Raw genomic sequence first — 18,893 nt, forward strand, 5'->3', positions numbered from 1 at the left:
CTGTGTTTGTCCAGAGCCCTTCCATGGGATGTGTTTAACTGCATCTGTGGCACGTAAAAATGGTGCAGTAGCTCTGTTGGTTGCTCTCTGGAGAATCTAGAAAAAAAAGAACAGCACTATGTGTTGTGTTTACACGTGTTTAGGTAACAGGTGTGATGAGGAGCAAGATTTTTGTAGTGAAAAATAGTATTTTAACAGTAGAACCTTGTTACAAATCAACTGGATCAAGCTCTTGCTTATAAAACACCTTTGTTACTATGTGAATTGAGCGTTAAAATAATTTTAAAATTGTGTACAAACAATACTCTAGGGAAAGCAGGGAGGTAGATTTTTTTCTCTCATCTCTTTATGTGTAACAATAGTAAGATTAACATTTCAGAAAAAGCAGTTTCAGGCAGCAGGCTTTTGTCTGTGAGGTGGTAGTTTTCTGTGAGTAGACTCAAAGGCCACTCAAACTTCCCTGTTTTCTGGGTTATTTCAAATATATTATTGTAAGGGGAACTTGGGCTCACTTCAAATCTTTTAAAAAATAGTAATTTTCAGTTGTGTGGTCTCTCAGTAGCACAATACAGTGCAGTACTTGCTCTTAAGTGCTTTCACAGTGATGAATCAGTAGTAGTACAGCCCTTGTCTACAAGGCCATTCAACAAGCACTGCACAGCTCTTGGTAATTTCTATATTGTTTCCACAGCTGAATCCCAAATATCTGCAAAATCTGCACATATTAGCTGAGATATTCATAGAGAGCATCTCTTGTAGTTCATAAATTGCTGCTTTGCCAGGCAGCCAGTGAGACTGGAACAGCTTTAATTTGTGATATGTACTTTGATTTCATTGTCTTGGTGACTTAAAATTGTTTCTCAGTGGGCGGGGAAAGGAGACAGAAATTGTATCCTTGCAGTGTAGTGTAGAATCTAATCTCTCTTGGTTCCGGCAGCAGCAGTAACCCAACTTGTTGCGTTTGAAGTTTACAAGATGCAGCCTTGAGGGTTGTTTTCCCTGTGCACTTATGTGTCACAGAAGTGCCTTGTCCTGGTAACACTGGTGGCTCTGTGGAACTCATCTCATAACTGCTGTGAGGATGTTCTCTCTAGAGTTCTGCTCTCTTCTCCTTTTTCTGTCTTTTTTTTTTTTTTTTTCTTAAATCTATTTGTAACACAGCTATATATATATATGTATTTCTAAGCCAGATGTAGTCAAACTGATCTGTACTATTTTGTGACAAGCTTCTTCACAGTTCCTAAAAATGATTTTGATTAGTTGACTTGTTAATATTACATATTTTAATACATGAAAACCAAACATGACACAGCCTTATTGTAAAGACAAGATTAGTGGATTTTTTGCTGATGATATGTACAAGTTTGCTACAGACAGGAAATGAAAGATACCAGCTCATCAATAGTGAGTTCAAAGTTGCATTTTTAGTGCCTTTTTGAGATACTGAACTTTTAGTCTATTTTTTTTTTTTTTTTTTAAATTCTTGCGAAGTGTTGTATTGATCACTGCTGGGAAGTTTGTTTTTATTTTTCTGTCATAGATTAGGGTTGTGTAGATTTTCACAGACAGAAAAAGCCCAATTCTGTTTCTTTCCTATTCTCATAGACAAGATCAAGATGCAGCAAAATTCTGAAAATTTCCATTTTATTGTCACTGTTTCAATATGCTCTGTATGGAGCATATTGAACTCAGTTCTTGGGACTACACCAAGCATTATGGCAGAGACTGTCCCTCCAGGTTGTGCTGCTTACTCATCTCTTTTCCCCTTCTGTCAGTGTTCCTCATTAAGGAACATGTTTGGAAGAAAGGGCTCTGCCGGGCAGAAATGTCGCTTTTCTTCCCTTCCTTCCCCTGATGTTCTGTTGACTGTTCAGCAGCAGTGAGCAGTTCCCTGGCTTGTCTGTATCCTTCCTTTCCCAGAGATCAGCTGCTGCACCCTGTTGCCTCAGCAAGCTCCTGCCCCTCATAAGATGAGGCAATGGGAGGACCTGAAGGGCTTCTGCTTTTTCACCCTTGTTTCTTTGTAAAGGCAGGACTGTAATTTCCTCTTTAGAGATGAGAATTGTGACACTGGGAACACATCCTTTGATGACTTCATTGTGTATGTGTGGATGGGGAGATGTCTCCTTGTCTTCTGTTCCTGTTTCCTGTCCTCTCCCTGCCCAGTGAATCCTTCCTGATGAAACACAACCTTTAGGATTTTCGCTTTTGAAGGATTTGGAGATGTAGCGATAACCTGTTGAAGGAATGAGTAATTGATACAAGTTATTCAACATGAATCTAAAAGTTTTTAGCTCGATTGTTAGTTCTAGGCATTTTAGCTAGAGTTAAACAGCCTTGCTTCTGGATGAGATTAAAGAGTGGAATGAATCTTCAGCTTAGAGTATATTAAGTTCTTCTGACACGACTCTTATCACAGCTTCAAAATATCTCATAGCCAAGAAACTGTGTCATCTGCCTTACTGCTTATATTTACAGAATCCTTAATATTTGATACTGTGCCTTGGTAAGACATTCCCTTCAATCCTCCAGGACTAGCCTTAAGGAGTCACGCACAGGGCGACGCGAATATGAGCAGTACTTTGGCATAGCAGATTTTTCTGAAGAGTGAGACGGAAACCACAAGGCCTGTTTAGTTTAAGAAAGGCTTACATTATTAAAGGTGTTGAGTTTATCAGTGGGAGTTTCTGATTGCCCTTTCAGTAAGGCACAGTCAAGTGTTTTCCCTAGAGGAGAAGCAAGTTTGAAGTAGCTACAATTACGAAATACTTCAAGCATCATGATTAATTGCAGAGACTCCTTACTTGGCTCCACCTTAGTAACTCAAATAATTGATATTTTTGTATGACAAATGGGGGTGTCCTTTCTCCATTGAAACTTACTGAAGTGATCACTTATGAAGCTGAGGAAATCTTTCTATTTATGCTGTTCTTTTGCACTTTGTTGTTCTGCAAGGATTTGCTCCAAGTTCTGCAGCTACACTGGCTATTGCAGGTGCTTTGTACATGTCCACAATATAAATAGTTACTCTTGATTGTCATAATTTCCTTATGTGTCTTAATTTGAGTTTAGTGTATTTTACTGAGGGTATTTTACTTAACCTTCAGTATTTATAATATTTTACCTTTTAAGGATGAAAAACTGCTATATGTCATCTGGTTTATGAACAGTTTACTCGATCTATCCCTCTGCTGGTCTAGCTTTAAATAAATGGGTAGAGCTTCCAATTTTGGAGATAATAAAAAGAAGCAGTTTAATTCTATTGTCAAGTATTAGGTTCTGTTTGCTTTTTTTCAATCAAGTTACTTGTTGCCAATCACCAACCATTTGTCCCCTAAAATGATTATTCTTGAAAATTTAGTAGTTTGAGATTTTTGGATGGGGGAAAAGTTAATTGTTTTGTGCGTACAAGTGTTCTAAGCCATTAAGATAATTGGTTAGTGGAGCATATGTAGCATACCACAGCAGTATTTACTTTGAAGATAGAGGAACCTTAAAGCTTATCTTATCCATCTTAATTAATTTTATAAGTATGCCAAAATTACCATACTGCTATGCACAACACTTGAAACTTTCTTTTACTAGTGCACAAAGCCTGTTTCAAGTAGTTTAAATACAGAGAAGTGTTCTGGTTTGCACTTTGACCCCATGCAAATAAACTTGTACCTTGCTGGGATTCCAGCCTGCAGCCACCTGGGCTTTGCTCTTTGGAGTCAGGGGGAATTGGTAGCCTTGCTTCCTTCTCTTCAAGGAAATTTTCATCAAGAGGTTTTATTTAAACTGAAGAGTAGATTTTCCTCAGGCAAAGCTTGCAGTAGCCTCATAGCATTCCAGCCTTCTTCTGCTGTATATTGATGGAACTTCCTGTTCATGAGATACAACACAACAGGATGTGTACTAAATATTCCTTATGAAGTGGTCAGACTTGGAATTGCAGGTTTCCACTATCCTGATCTGTTTGTAAGATGGCATTGATAGCGTAGCAAAAACTTATCAGAAAACTTGTTTTTCTTTCCATTGGTCTTTTTGTGGGATTGCTCATAGCAAGAGGACAGGTAAAAGGTACCGTATTTATTAAATGATGATAAGTAAGGAATAAATGTATAGGGTGGGGAAAAAACCCCACAAAACCAAACAAACCTCAGAGATTGCTAGATAATAGTAACTGGTGTGCAGCTGGAGCTGTGGTTTGAAATGTGCAGTTGTATTGATAAGAAGAATGTCTAAATTACACTGAGACTTTTACATCCAAAGCCCTACTTTGTACTGGCTTGAGTCTCTGGGTGAAAATCTATTCCAAGACTGAGTCCTGAATACTGACTTTTCCTTTTGCTTGTGAACTGAAGAGTGAGTAAATTAGGCTTGAAAGTGATGCTTTAGAGAATGTTCTTGATTGTGAGATAAACAGTAGACTTGGATTGAGATCTGATCAGCTGGTACTGATGTGTTTTCTTGGCTTCACCCTAGTTTTTGATGACGGTGATGAAAGGACCTTGAGACGAACTTCATTATGCTTGAAGGGAGAAAGGCACTTTGCAGAAAGTGAGGTGAGACAATGGACATGGAATTCAAAATGAATAGTTAATCCTTATCTTTTTTTATAACAAGATATTGCAAACCATTGTTGTTTCCCCCTTTTCCATGTAGACACTTGATCAACTGCCACTAACCAATCCAGAGCACTTTGGAACTCCAGTAATTGGGAAGAAATCTAATAGAGGGAGAAGATCTTCTCTTCCTGTGTGAGTTTTGAGTGTGTTGTGCTTTTCTTCTGGTGTCCTTTGCTGAAACTGAAGCAGTCCCATTGAAGCTGCAGTGGTCTGAATGCTCTGTCACCTGAACTTTGTGCACAGCTGATAGACATGGTTATATGCTGGCAATATTATGGAACTGAAGGGTTTTTTCCTCTAGTACCCTTAAGAACATTTTTGCTTCTTTCATCTAATAGGAAATGTAGGATTTTTAACCTTCTTTATATTGAACACAGTAAAAAAAAAAAAAAAAAGTGCTTTTTAATTTTTGGGGTCCAGAGTATTTTTCTTTGTTTCACGTCTTTGCACAATCAAAACCTGAATCATGTCTCCAATGCTAAGTTGATGCTGTTGCAAAATACTGCTGCTTGGAAAGAATTTCTACAAAATTCCTCTTACTGAGTAAGTGCACTTAATATTTAAGTGTATTTCCAGCAATTTCAGCTCTTAAAATTATAACTGTTTTTGAAGCTTTGCAAAATCAGAGGAAAAATCTAGTTGTAAGCTCTTTTTGGTATTCAAGTAGTAACTTCAGACAAACTTTAAAATATTTTACATTTTGATAATTCAGTACTGAAGATGAAAAGGAAGAAGAAAGTAGTGAAGAAGAGGATGAAGATAAGAGGCGCCTCAACGATGAATTGCTTGGCAAGGTTGTGAGTGTGACTTGTAATTCAGAGAAGGCAGACTGGTACCCAGCTTTGGTGAGTTCCTTTTGCAGCAAAGCTGTGAATGTAGTCAGGCTAAGCTCTACTCCCATGTTTGCTAAAAATACAAGTGTATTTCGCAGTATCTGTGAGGAGTAGGAAAGCAGAGATTAACATTTGTGTGTAAGTTTCATGACGTTAAAATGTTTTAGTACTGCATACAAAATGATCGGTGTGTAATGATACTTTTCTTCTAAAAATAATATGTTAGGACTTGTACTCCCAGGCAATTTAAGAAGATTTATGAATTTTAATTGCAGTGGGATTTTAATTTTTTTTTAAAGTAATTGTCTTTTCCCTAGACTTTCAGTTTTATGAAACAGTAATTTCTTTGATGCTTGCATTTGTACCAGCGGTCAGCTAGGAGCAGATGTTGGTGCTTATTTTTATTTGGCTGTCTATAAATGATCCAGGTGTTCATTGCACTGCTGATAATAAATATACATTAAATAAACACAAGTTCAAGTAGACTTGTACTGTAAGGGCACTTTGCATCTTATTGGTACACACAGGAAAGTTTATATGTGCATATTAAAAGTTGCTTTTTGTACAAAACTTTCAGACATGGTGTAATGTAGGGTGAACTATTGACACTGCCTTATCCACCTGTATGTACCCCAGTTTAAAATTGTACATGTTCTGGTTGTAGCTCCCTTTATTAATGACAGATTTTTATTTAACATGGTTCTTAACTGGTAGGTTAAGTTATTGGAGGTCATATATTTGCATCTAACATTCTCTGCTTGTATATGATCTAGAGCAGAACCAACTTGTTTTGTTTGTGGTAATACAAATGCATTTTTATTAAATACTGCAAATGCATTTTTATCACTTTCTTTAGACCTAGAGATGATACTGCTGTGGAAAAATGTGCTGGATTTCACAGTGGTTTATATTATCCACACCTCAATAAATGAAACAAACCAAAAAACCAACTTAAGTCTCTGTTTAAATGCCAAAAATCAGAAGCTGGGTTTGTGACTTTTTAAATAGATGCTTTTAATTTTTTTTTGTGAACAAGTGACTTCAGTAGATCAGTTTTTAAATGAAATTTTAGACTTTTTTGGCTTGTACATAGCATGTCAATAGTTTGGGGTAAATTCCTTCTTGAAATTTGTTGTTGGCCTTAGTAGTATAAATCGAAGTAGATTTGTTTACCCAACGCTGAAAATACAATAGAAGAAACAGAAAACAGCAGTTTTCCTGCAGTCTATCTTTCTTTCCTTTCAAGATCAGCTTTTTTGGGTTTTTTTTAATAAAGGAATATTTTATTTGAATCTTCAGGTTGTGTCACCGAGCTGCAATGACGATGTCACCGTGAAAAAGGACCAGTGTTTAGTTCGATCCTTTGCAGATTCCAAATTGTAAGTGATAGCTCACTTTGATTAGAGATCTGTGGGAGGAAACTGGGAAACTTGTCACATATTGCTCCTGAAGATGTTATTTCTGACAAAAGGAAAGGGTGCAGTTTTCTGTAATGCTGAATGGAGGCATTTCCAGCTGACTCTTCTGTGCTTCCTCACCCTTCTTTCTGTTGTGTGTAACAATAAGAATTCATTGAATCAAGAAAGTTTCTGGTGCTTCTTTATTGAAAAATATCAACAACTTAAAGTGTAAACATCTGGATGTTTTTCCCTTTTTTTTTTTTTTTTAACATAATTTCTATCCTTTAAAGTGAGTTTTGGTATTAGTTATTTCCCTTACTGCCTTAAATTACCTTCTTTATGGGTGTCAGTTGTAGTTTGGGTATATGCCTCATTACCTCCACTGCTCCAGTGTCCATAGCTGTTTAGATAGTTTATATGGGTTTAATCTACCTTTTTTTTTTTTAATAGAAAGGAGAATTTAAATAAAATTGCTAATTAAAATGTTTACAGAAACTGAATCGTATTTCTTCAAAAAGAAGGAAAGGTCCTGTTAGTCCATCCTCCACTCCAAAATGGAGAGGGAGGAGAGACAGAGATGTGTGTCTTACATAATGAATAATGTATTCTTAAGAGCATGAAGTCTGTTTTGGAGTGTTTTTAAAGGCTGCTTCCCTTTATTTCTCTTCATTATTATTGCACTGCATCTGTCTTAACAAAAAACTTCCTTACCAAAGGCCGCCTGTCACCCTCTTTCTTTCAAAGTGAGCAGTTTTTGATTTTTGCTAGCCATGATTTTGAGTAGGTTGCAAGTACTTGATGACCGAAATGTATTTCAAGTACCTGAAGCCTTGGTTCATTTTGGTTTCTTTTAATGGGGATATGTGTCATCAGCCTACTGGATGGGCCTGGCTCCTTCTGTACAGAAAGTTGAATGTTGCTGGTAAAATCTAGACTTGCTCTGTTGGCTTTTTGTTTTTGTTTTTCTCAGAGCATTATGGCTTTAACTTCAGCAAATGGCAGGCTCGAATTCCTGAGGTTTTACTCCAGATTTTCTGAAATAATAAAAGGGGGAAAAAAAGTGTTAGACTAACTCACTTTTAAGGCTTTCCCTGTAATTTGGTTAGGATTTTTCTTGTGACTGGATATCCAGTGTGACTTTGGAACAGAGCAACCTCCATATGTTTTGTTGTGAGAGCACTTTTGTAAATTAAAAATGAAAATCAACTATCTATCAATGCAAATCTGGGAATTGGCTTCACTTGCTTCTGTCCTCTTAGCTAGATCCTTGTTTTGGAGAGCAGCTGTTGATTCTTGTGAATATTTTCAGTTCAGAGAATTGGTTTTGCCTGCGTGTTTAACCTTTGCAAATTTGTGGAGGTTAAGCAATTAAAATAAAGCCATTTACAAAGTTTTCCTAATTACTTGAGGATACTTTAATGCCTGGATTTCAAAGATAGGAAACTCACCCTGGGTAACTTCCTCTTGTATTTGGACCATACAATAACAAGTACCTTGGGCAATTAGTTGTTAGCAAGGACCTTGCAAGTGAATGATAACTCTTGAAAAGTTTAGAAATTGCTGTTTTTCTAAGTCAAATGCTTGCTTTTCTGTGATCTAATCACGAAACCTTGTTCTTTTACAGTTACTCAATAGCAAGAAAAGACATTAAGGAACTAGATCTTCAAAACTTACCAAAATCAGAGTGCTCTCCTAAAAAAGGTAATTTAGAATAAATTCTAGGTGTTTAGAAGAAGTAATTTCATAAAAAGGTTCTTTTAACATTTGCTGATAAGTGATTACCTGTTGATTTCTGATACTTGCTCTTGGACATTTTGTAAGCAATTTTCAGTGGGAGAAATAAGAGAAACTTCAGATATAGCTGTATCATTAGAAATCTTCTTTATTTGATTTTTATTTCATTATTTTGATCCAGTTTAAATTTGTGGAAAATGAATAGAATATTTTTAGAGTAATTTAAGTGTCAGTGAACAGTGGAATATATAGTTACCTCTCCTAATGCTAAAAGTTTGTGCTATTGCTCAAACACTCTGTTTACATTAAAGATACCGAGACAGCGAGGTATAAACTTCATAACAACAACAGACTGTGATTAATACTTAACTTAAAAATATAATTAAAGAATTAGATGGATGGATGATATGGATACCACAATCCATCAAAGCATGAAATGTGTTAAGGAGAAATGTTTTAATTGTATTTATTCAAAATTGCAATAAACAGTCCCCACTCGACAGCAGCATCTGGTTTGAGTAAAGGTGTGGAGCAGCTCCTTACAAGTCAAGATTTAAAATGCTTCAAATGAAAGCTTGAGGTGGATTTGATTGATTTGTCTAATATTACGTGATTTCTCTTCTACTTTGTTCTTAATAGCTGTTTCACAGTACAAGAACTTGAGAACAGCCAGAAATAAATAGCAGATGCCAGGTTTGAGATAAATTGAAGAAAGGCAGTTTTTTCCTGTGCAGAACATAATTGGGTTGTGACATTCCTTGCTGCAAGGGAATATTTTGGAACCAAAGGTACTAATGGTTTTGAAAAAAAAAGAGTTGAGACCAGTGTCTGGAGGTTTTTCTGTCAGCAGTGTTAAAAACTGCCTTTTCTTCTCCAGTAACACTGAACAGTTCATTGCAGTGTGTTCTTCTTTTGGGTGTTTATCTGGCTTCTTTATTGAAGCCTTTTATTGTGACCAAGGGGCAGACTTTGGGGTTTTCTGGGTTTGTTTTGCTTTGTTGTTTTCCACCCTTGGAGTACCTCTTCAAGGAAAAGAATTTGAGGTATTTCCATTGTCCCATCACTCCTTTACTCACTAATGTGTTTTCCCTCTGTTCTGAACATTAATGTCACATCTCTTTGGGCAGTGCTCTTTTTTCTTTTCTTTTTTATTTTCAATCTAAAACTGGATATTTTGGAAAGAGCAAAATAAGCCATGGTGCTTGATCTGTGATGGATTCATTGCATTTAAGTTGGTGTTGTGATTTACAAGAAGGTGAGAAGGAAGTAAAAAATGCCTTGTGACTGTGAACGCTGCAGATGAGGTAAAGCCAGGGCCCTTTCCTCTGTAGGGCTACAGGAGGCAACCACGTTTCTCAGCACCAAGGGTGTTCCTCGGAACTGGAAAATGGACATCAGTGAAATTCTGGAGTCCTCCAGCAGTGATGAGGAGGATGGAGCTGCTGCGGAAACTGATGAAGAGGAACAAAAAAGAGAAGAGAAAACAGAGGAAGGAGCGGTGAGTCTGGACAATTTCAGTCATTTTTCAGTGATAGTTTAATAACTTGCTTGCCTGAAAATCATGGACTTTCCAAGGTATTGTTCTCAGACTTAGCTCACTTCGGTGTTTTTTCAGTCCTGTTCCTCTTCTCTCTGCCACAGTTGTCTTTATTGGGATTTGTGAGCAATGGCAAGTTGTCTCCTGTTACCCAATGAAGAAACTGGAGACAAATCTCAGAAACTAGGAATTCAAGGCAGAGAAGAGTGAAAGGTTCTGGGTCAAAAGAAAGGGCAAACCCAAAAAACTTAGGTTGAGCCTGGCAACACTAACTCCACCTTAAATACAGTATCTTTGTATTTTTCTTTTGTAATTTCCTTTTGTATTTTTCTTTGTGGATAAGTTATATAAAAAATAACTCGTTTCTGAAAACAGTAGTGTGATTAAAAAAAAAAAAATTCAAGCAAAAGCAGGAGGTTGACTGAAACTATGAGCTAATTCACAAGCAGTAAATGCCATACAGGACTGAGCTTCATGCGTGTTAGTTGGGAATCATGGAATGATGTGGTGGATGGACTTTCTGTCTAACGTGTCGTGGCATGTGCAGACTGGGAGAGGAATTTGTGGAGAGCAGCCCTGTGGAGAAGGGCTTGGGGGGGTTCTCGTGGATAGAAGGCTGGACATGAGCCAGCAATGAGTGCTTATGGCTCAGAAAGCCAAAGGTGTCTTGGGCTGCATGAAAAAGGGGATTCTCCCCTTTGCTCTGCTCTCATGAGCCCCCACTGGAGCACTTTGCCCAGCTCCAGGGTCCTCAGCACAGGAGAGACCTGTGCACGTTGCTCCAGAGGAGCAGCTTGGTGAAGTTTCTCCAAGGGCTGGAGCCAGGCTGGGAGAGCTGGGGGTGTTCACCTGGAGGAGGCTCTGGGAGAGACCTGGGAGCCCCTTCCAGGGCATAAAGAGGGTCTAGGAAAGCGGAGAGAGACTTTGGTCCAAGGGCATGGAGTGACAGGACAATGGGGAATGGCTTTAAACTGAACGAGAGGTTTAGGTTAGACATCAGCAAGAAATTGTTGGTTGTGTGGGTGCTGAGGCCGTGGCCCAGGGTGCCCAGAGAAGCTGTGGCTGCCCCTGGATCCCTGGAATTGTTCCAGGCCAGGTTGGACAGGGCTTGGAGGAACCTGATCTGGAGGAAAGCGTCCCCATGCAGGGAATTAGAACTGGATGATCTTCAAGGTCTCTTCCAACCCAGATCAAGGAATATGATTCCGTGGTTCATATTAACAGTTTTTTCTGCATTCAAATATTTTAAGTGGCTCCTTTTCCATGAAGTTAACCAGTTTCTTCATGTGATCAAAACTGTCTTTACAGAATTCCTTCCTGTTTCTGCTCTCCGCTTGTAACCTGGATGTTGGATTTAGGAGCATGGGCGGAGGTGGGGGGCGGGGAGGGCAGGGCAGGCACTGCGGGATTTATTTGTTTCCCCACCGCGCCGTTCTCACAATACACCCCGAAAACATGAACAGTAAACCCCCAGCGCGGCCCGTGTGTCGGGAGGAAGGTCAAACGCCGCTTCCCCTTCCCCTTGCCTTCCCTTCCCTCACGGAATGGCCGATGGCGCTTGGCGGCGGCCTCGGCGTTCCCAGGGCAACGGGAGCGGGCGCGGCGCAGGCGCGGGGAGCGGCCGCGGGAGCCGGGGCTGGCCGGGGGCTCGGAGATGGGCTGGCCCTTCCCTCTGCCTTTCATCTAACGCCTCGCGTTCTCCGTAGTATCCACTCTAGTTCGTTTTATTAATTTTTTAATTTCCACCCCCCCCCCCTCCCCCCCGTGCGGAAGAGAATGTAAGTAATGCCGGTTAACCGCGGCCGCCGCGCGGGGAGAGAGAGAGAGCGAAGCGAGTATTTGGAAGTCAGGCTGAAAATATGTCCAGGCTGTGGGCAGATTAGATAGAAAGGAAGTAAAACCATTTTGCGTTTGAAAGAATGCAGCTGCTAGGTAAGGATCGTGTGCTCGAATCTGTGATGTGAGCGTGCTGGTTGGGGATGGGGCTTTGACTTGGGTTTCTCATCTGGGAACTGTCTGGTGGAGCTTGCAGCCAGGGGAGATCTTTCCAGGTTGAAAAAAAAAAAAAAAAAAGACAATAAGAATCTATTTTTAGGTGTGAATTTTATGCTCGGATATCAACGTTTTGGAAAATGGAGTAGATGTCTGTGTGAGAATTACGGTATGATAAGATAAATCTGAGATAAATGTGTGCATAAATGTGAAATCCTCTAGGTTTTTTCCCTCTGTTTGCAGTGAAAAAGACTGAATAGGCCACATTTTGCAGGGTGTGAACTGTTGCAGTCTATATGGCTCTGTCTGTATTAGCATTGATTAAAATTTCAGAGTATCAGTCACTGAAAATCAAGGATTGCTGTACTAGTTTTCTACTATCCATTTTTTATTACCATTTTTCATGCCTATTGCATAAAATGCTGTGTGCTTCAAACAAAGAAGGGGGAGGGGGAAGCTTGGTGGTTTAAAAAAAAAATTTAAAAAGGCATTCCTGTAAAAGAAAGAGAGATTATTTTTAACGAAAGATGTTAATATAAAATAGTGAAGCGAAGGATTCCAGGCAGGTGGATGTGCTGATAGGAGAAGCTGTGGAATCCATTATTTCCAGGTGACAAGTAGGAATGTAAGGTGAGCAGCTTCATGCTGAAGCTGTGTAGCAGAAGGTAGATATGAATCTTTTTAGATAATGTCATAGCAGAACTGTCATGATGGCCTATTAAGTCAAAATCCTGGTTCAGCTGTTAGAATACATATTTTTAATTGTGGGCCATGCTAGATATTGCAACAGACATTATTTAGGGAATTTAAGGAATTTCTATTTTCTTTTCCCATATAAAGGCGGTAATGCTGGCTGCAGAGAGAATCGACAAGTGAATGGTTGGGTTTGTTGGGGTTATTTTGCCTGTTTTTGAATACAGATGTTGAATTACTGAAATTTTACATTTTATTAGAGTGCTTCCTTTTTTTTATCAAGGTCAAAAATAGCTCCTGTCCATCCTCTCCCAGAACAGTCTCAGTGGACTTTTTGTTTTAGAACTGTAAGTGGTTATATTATTACAGATGGGAGTGAGATTATTAAAAATACCTTTTTATTTCCCCCCTTTCCCATCTTTTGGTATACACAGCAGCTTTGCTGTCAGGGCCTGTTGCCCAGCCATGCTAGGCCATCATTAAATAATCAAATGGACACAGACCTACTTAACATAAAATCAGTCAGAAAAGTCTAATTCTGAAATGGAGAGGATCCTATTTTTCTGAAGAAGGATCTTTTATAATGAAAATGGAGCAGAGAGATCTGCTGTAGCTGGTGACATTAGATCCTGCCATTTTTCCAGTAGCTGGCTTAAAAAACTGCAGCTTTGTTTTGACAGAAACTGTCTTTCTAGGTGTGTTGCCTTTTATGACATCTTTAAGAGGTGGTAGAATCGGTACCACCGGGTTTCCAGGCTTTACATGGCTTTTGTGAGCTGAGGAGGGGGAACAAACACGACGTTGGTTTGGTGCTCCTCCTCCTCACCCCTGGTGAGTGACTTGTGTGGTCCAGAGTTGACTGGGAAGGAGGATAATGTGGAAATTGCTTGTCATGGACTCTTAACAGGGATTGCATTGCACAGAGCTACTCAGCATGTTCAAATGGCTGGAATTTTGGTGATAACGTGGTGCAACCCTGGATTATTTTCCATTAGCAATTAAGGTTTTAATAACACGTTTCATTAAAATTGAAAAACTCCTGAGGTATTACAGTAAAAAATTCTTTATTGAGTGAAAATTAAAAGAATCATTCAATTATTTGAATGCAGATAAAAATCTGGATATTGTTTTTGCTTTTTACCCAGTTCTCAACATGTCAGAATAAGGCAGTCAACTGTGTGTGGAGGGTACATGTAGCAGTCTATGCACTGCAGCTAAAAGAAAAGAGAAAATCTTAACTCCAGTATCTCCACATAGAAACAAAAGCTTTTGGAACATTGAACATTACCTAATTTTTACTCAAAACAGGTTTTATCTACTACTGTATTTGCTTGTATTTAAGTTGTTCTGTCAGGGAAGAAGAAAGAAGAATCTATTCTAAATGTAAGGTAGTGAAGTGGACGATTGCAGACAGGTAAATGTGCTGGTAGGAGAAGCTGTGGAATCCACTGCGATCCACCTCGTTTGTTTCTCAAGCTTAAATATTCCAGTACTCCCTGTTTTACAAGGGGATGTGTAAGCAACATTTGGTTTTGTCTCTGTCTCCCTGTGAGCCATTCTGATTCCATTAGAATGAAGATCTTGACATGCAGTTACTTCAAATATCTTTTCAGTACACGTTCTTAACAGGTACATTCACTTAAGACCAGAGTAAAGGCGAGGAATTTCTTCAGAAAAAAATTCCAGCTAGCTGGTCTCCATGGCTCATTGGGGGAAGAGTTGTAGCACCTCCAGGTGTTTGCTAAGAGGGATTTTCTTCAATGCTATTTCTGACAGTCACCTGGAGGATCTGTGTGTAGCATGTTTAATGGGGTGCATTCATCTAACATTTTTAAGGTTCTTTGATCACAACGGCATCCAAAAAAATCTGTTAGAGTTGCTTTGCATTGTTGAAAATGGAAGATGTCACAGGCATTTTCCAATGTTCCTCTTCTGCAAATAAGCAAGGATTTCAGTTCTCATGGTAGGTTATTACCCTGTGTTTTATTAGCATTAAGTCCATAAAGGAAGGATGAGAAATGCATGATGTGAAATTCCTACAAATAATCTGTAGTCAATTATTAAAATATTTACATTTTGCTTCAAAATAATTCTTGTTCCCTTTGTAGGCTTTGCTCTAAGTAACTGTGGGAGATCACATAAAATCATACCCAAATTGCCCTGTCTGTTGCAACCTATTTGTATCCTAAAATAACACTGAAATAGCTGACTCTGGAAGTTAAATACAGGAAAACAGTCATTTCAAAGTTAATGAAGGGTGATATCCAGAAAGAAGTGGTTTATTAGATACTGAGAAGAAATTCTTCCCTGGGAGGATGGTGAGGCCCTGGCACAGGTAGTCCAGAGAAGCTGTGGCTGCCCCATCCCTGGGACTGTCCAAGGTTAGGTTGGATGAGGCTTGGAGCAACCTGGGGTAGTGGAAGATGTCCCTGCCCATGGCAGGAGATGGAACAGGATGGTTTTTTAAAGTCCCTTCCAATCCAAACCATTGTAAGATTCTGTGATTTATAGATACAAACCCCCCAAAGCAGCTGTGATGGGTAATGCATGGAATAGCCTTTAAAAATAGCTAAACATTGATTAGCTAATCCTCCTTCTCATGCCTGTGTGCGTTTGTAGGAGTTCTGGCTACTGTGAAGCACAGCCTGCATCATGCCATGCACAAATGTTCTTTAAAGACTTTCTTGCTCACAGTTTTATGCAAAGAGGCATTTTCAGAACGTCACTCCAAGAGAATTTGCAAACTGAGGGGCAGCTCTGGAGTGAGTCATTGTTGGTTTGTGGAATTTCTGGTTCTTATTGGTACAAATTAACGTTTTAAGACCATGCTCATCTCCACGTGGTTTAAAGCTGTTAACTTGTTGCAATCAGTTTAATTCTTGTCATTTCCTTAATTAGTTTTCAAGCTTGGCGTTAGAAAGCAAATGTGCAAGTGATGAAATCCCATTGAAGTACTGTGAAGCAACAAAATTACATTAACTGTAATTCTGGCAGCTTGTCTTGATCATCTCCCCCTCTGAACTGCAAACCTCGTGTATGCTGCTCTTCCTCTTCACCTGCATTTCTTTCACAGAAGCATTTATGGTCTTGTCATTCTATTTATAACATAAAAGAAAGGTCTGTCCCTGGTAGCTCCACCTCAGATTGCCTGAGTTCAGGGTGTGCGTGCTTGTAGGTAGAGATTCATTCTTCCTTTTGTAGAAGAAACTATTTCATCCTTTGTGCTCCCACTCAGCTCGGAAGGTTGGCACCCACAGAAGCTTTAACATATTTCTGTAGAGTAAATGATGAGTCAGGATAACAGAGCCACATTCTTGTTCAAAATCATGCTAAGGACAGAGGCAAAGCTCATGGTGAATTAGGTGCCTCAAAACCAAATGAAGCAAAATCAGTTACAAGTGTTCTACACGTTTCTGTGTGCTTCATGTTGCTGGTGTTTACCATATAGTTTTAGAAAATACATGAATGCTGATAATGTTGTTTGGAAGACCATAAGAAATGGAGTTGGGAAAGGAACATGCCCATTATACAAAGTTAAAAGGATTATATTCATGGTCAATTTTATTGTTTTACTGTTTCCAGTGTTCCCTAACAGATGTGACCTGCTTGTCAGAAAGGAGGAAAAAAATCTCAAACCCATAAAATTTCAATCTTTTAATTAGAAAATTAGCATCTTGGAGATTTTCATTTATTTTCATTTGAATAAAATGCGGCCTCTCATCCTGAAACTAAAAAAAAAAATCTGATGTTGAATTTAGCTATGTATATTGGATGAACAGCAGAAAGGTCTCAGTTTTGAACTCTTGCAGCTTGAGATTTTTATGTTGTTTTGCCTCTTTGGACTTACCTTTGGCTACAGTCTCCCCCTTTTTGCAGCATTGGTAAAACAAAAAAATGAAATGAAGAGACAGAACTGTCTTCAGTAAATGGTTTTAGACAGTTATCGCTGTGAATTTATTTATCCCCAGTCTAAAATGGGCACGAATGTCTGGATGGTAGCAGTGAGTTTGAGAGCAGCACTGTCATCCTGGTTCCTGCTGGAAATCAATGCTGGGAATTTCAGCTCTCCATTTGCTCCCTGATGGTGATCACAGATTGTGGCATCAACATTTCTCAGGTGTTTCCTTGATTTGGGTGCAGATTTACAGCAGCTTAGATGAACCCTCATGGAGGGGGGTTGGGACTAGATGGTCTTTAAGGTCCATTCCACCCCAACCCATTCTAAGATTTTGTGATGGCTGATACATCTAAAATAGAACTCAGCTCTAACTCAGAACAGCAGACACTCCTGGGAGTTCTTTTATGTCCAGTTCCAAACAGATAACCCTAGTAAGAAAACGACGTCTCATCCTCACGTTGCAGTAAGCACATCCAGGAAGGGTTGGTCTTTCTCATTTTGGCCAGAATCAAAAGAGCAGCTGATCCATGATTTATTCCATGGTGACAGTCACTCAGGCCTTCCTCAAGTGACTTCTCAGAAGGGTCTGGTGCCTGTTCTGGCATTGGTGCCAGGCACAGTTCAGACTCCCTCTGTCAAGGGGCTCTTACACCATCAACAGAGAGAAGCAGGTGCAGAATTTGGGATATCTCACACAGGTGGATGAGTATTGCAGGAAGGTTTTATGCCCCCACCCTATAAAGATGTAAAAGCTTTTCATCTTTCCTTTTTGCTTTTCTTCAGCTGGAAGTACTTGGTCACAGTGGAAGGGTTAAATTCTGGCTGCAATATTGCTATTTCTAGCCTACATTTCTGCTGTTCTGACCCACAGTTCTGGTTTGGCATTGTGCCCACATAGAAGAAATGGCTTTAATTCAACTATTCAGAAGTATTTCTGAATGTTTGCTGTTATTAGATGTATTTAGTTTGCACAGTTTGAGCTGTATTGCCTTCAGTCAGTAAACATTACAGTAGATGGTAGAAATTTCTCGATCTTGAAGTTATTTTGCAGTCTAGATGGGGAGAAAAAAAGCTGTGGTTTCTATAGCAATACTTCACTTGATAACCTGGAAGAGCATGCTAATTCTATAGATAACTGTTTCTCCTTATATAATCCTGTAATGTGCTGAGCAAATGGTAACTGATGCTGTACAGGGTTGTGATTACACATTTAATTTCTTCCAATTATTCCTGAAGAAAAATTAATGAAGTAAGGCACACATATTGTCTCTGCCTGATTGTAGCTGAGCCCTGTTGGGCTTAGAAGCTCAGAATTCAGTGAAGCAGGCAGGGCTGGGATTCATTCTGATGCTGGGCAGATTGCTTGCTGGTTAGCAAACCACTGGCATGTACATCCCCATTTCCCTGCCGATCTCCTCGCCTCGAAGCTTAAAGTTTACAGGATGCAGAGATGACTGAAATCTAAATTGTTGTTCTGGTTTCCTTCTGGAGCTGCTTGTCACTTTCCTGTTATTTTTAATAACGTAATGATAAGATTTTTTGACACGTACTGTACGTCTTTCCTTGAAGACAGCTGCAGCCTGCCTTGTGCAAACTGCCAGGCTGGCAGGAAGAAAGTGGCATGCAGAAAGCATTGCAGGGAAAAGGTTTTCTTTTTTCTTTTCTTTTTTTGTCTCTGCTAGAATTTCAAATTTTCATGAAGATATGTACACATGATTTCCTCTCCCTGCCTCTTCCACGCCGCAATAAATTTACTTTATTTTAAATAATTTTCACTGGAATGAAAGGAATATCTTTATTTCATGCTGTGGATTCCTTGCCATAAAGTTAGTAAGTGTTTATCTCTTTGAGGCTTTAGGTTGTAAAGGTGTAAAACTAAGGAATTTATAATAATAAATTATAGAAGTGACTTTAAAGGCATTTCTGATTATAAGACTGAAATCAAGCATTGGGGCATAATTACAAAACAAATACTCTCTGGAGCATCTCCAACAGGTACTGTTGGAGAAAGAATTGTTCTGCAGCCTGAGCTGAAGTTGGGATAAGGAAAATAAGTTAAAAAAAAAAGCCCCAAACAAACAGAAAGAACCTAACAAAAAAAAAAAAGCACCTTGGAATTCCTGTGAATTCTTTCAGTCTTGTAAATACCAGACCTCTTCTGTGTTAGGCAGGTATGCTACGTGTTTTAGTGTTTAC

General features: G+C 39.0%; 1 protein-coding gene across 2 annotated transcripts in view; it reads left to right on the top strand.

Annotated features, from left to right (window-relative positions):
* The window catches only part of ARID4A (AT-rich interaction domain 4A), a 46,419-nt gene that overhangs the window by 10,363 nt on the left and 17,163 nt on the right, over positions 1-18,893 (top strand). For both annotated transcript variants that reach the window (XM_040067211.2, XM_040067212.2), the window contains exons 6-11: positions 4,468-4,547; positions 4,648-4,742; positions 5,323-5,455; positions 6,743-6,822; positions 8,468-8,544; positions 9,909-10,075. In XM_040067211.2, coding sequence (XP_039923145.1) covers positions 4,468-4,547; positions 4,648-4,742; positions 5,323-5,455; positions 6,743-6,822; positions 8,468-8,544; positions 9,909-10,075 — 632 coding nt within the window. The remainder of the gene's footprint in view (positions 1-4,467; positions 4,548-4,647; positions 4,743-5,322; positions 5,456-6,742; positions 6,823-8,467; positions 8,545-9,908; positions 10,076-18,893) is intronic.

Source organism: Hirundo rustica, chromosome 6 (assembly GCF_015227805.2).
Source record: "Hirundo rustica isolate bHirRus1 chromosome 6, bHirRus1.pri.v3, whole genome shotgun sequence".
Taxonomy (NCBI): Eukaryota; Metazoa; Chordata; class Aves; order Passeriformes; family Hirundinidae; genus Hirundo; species Hirundo rustica.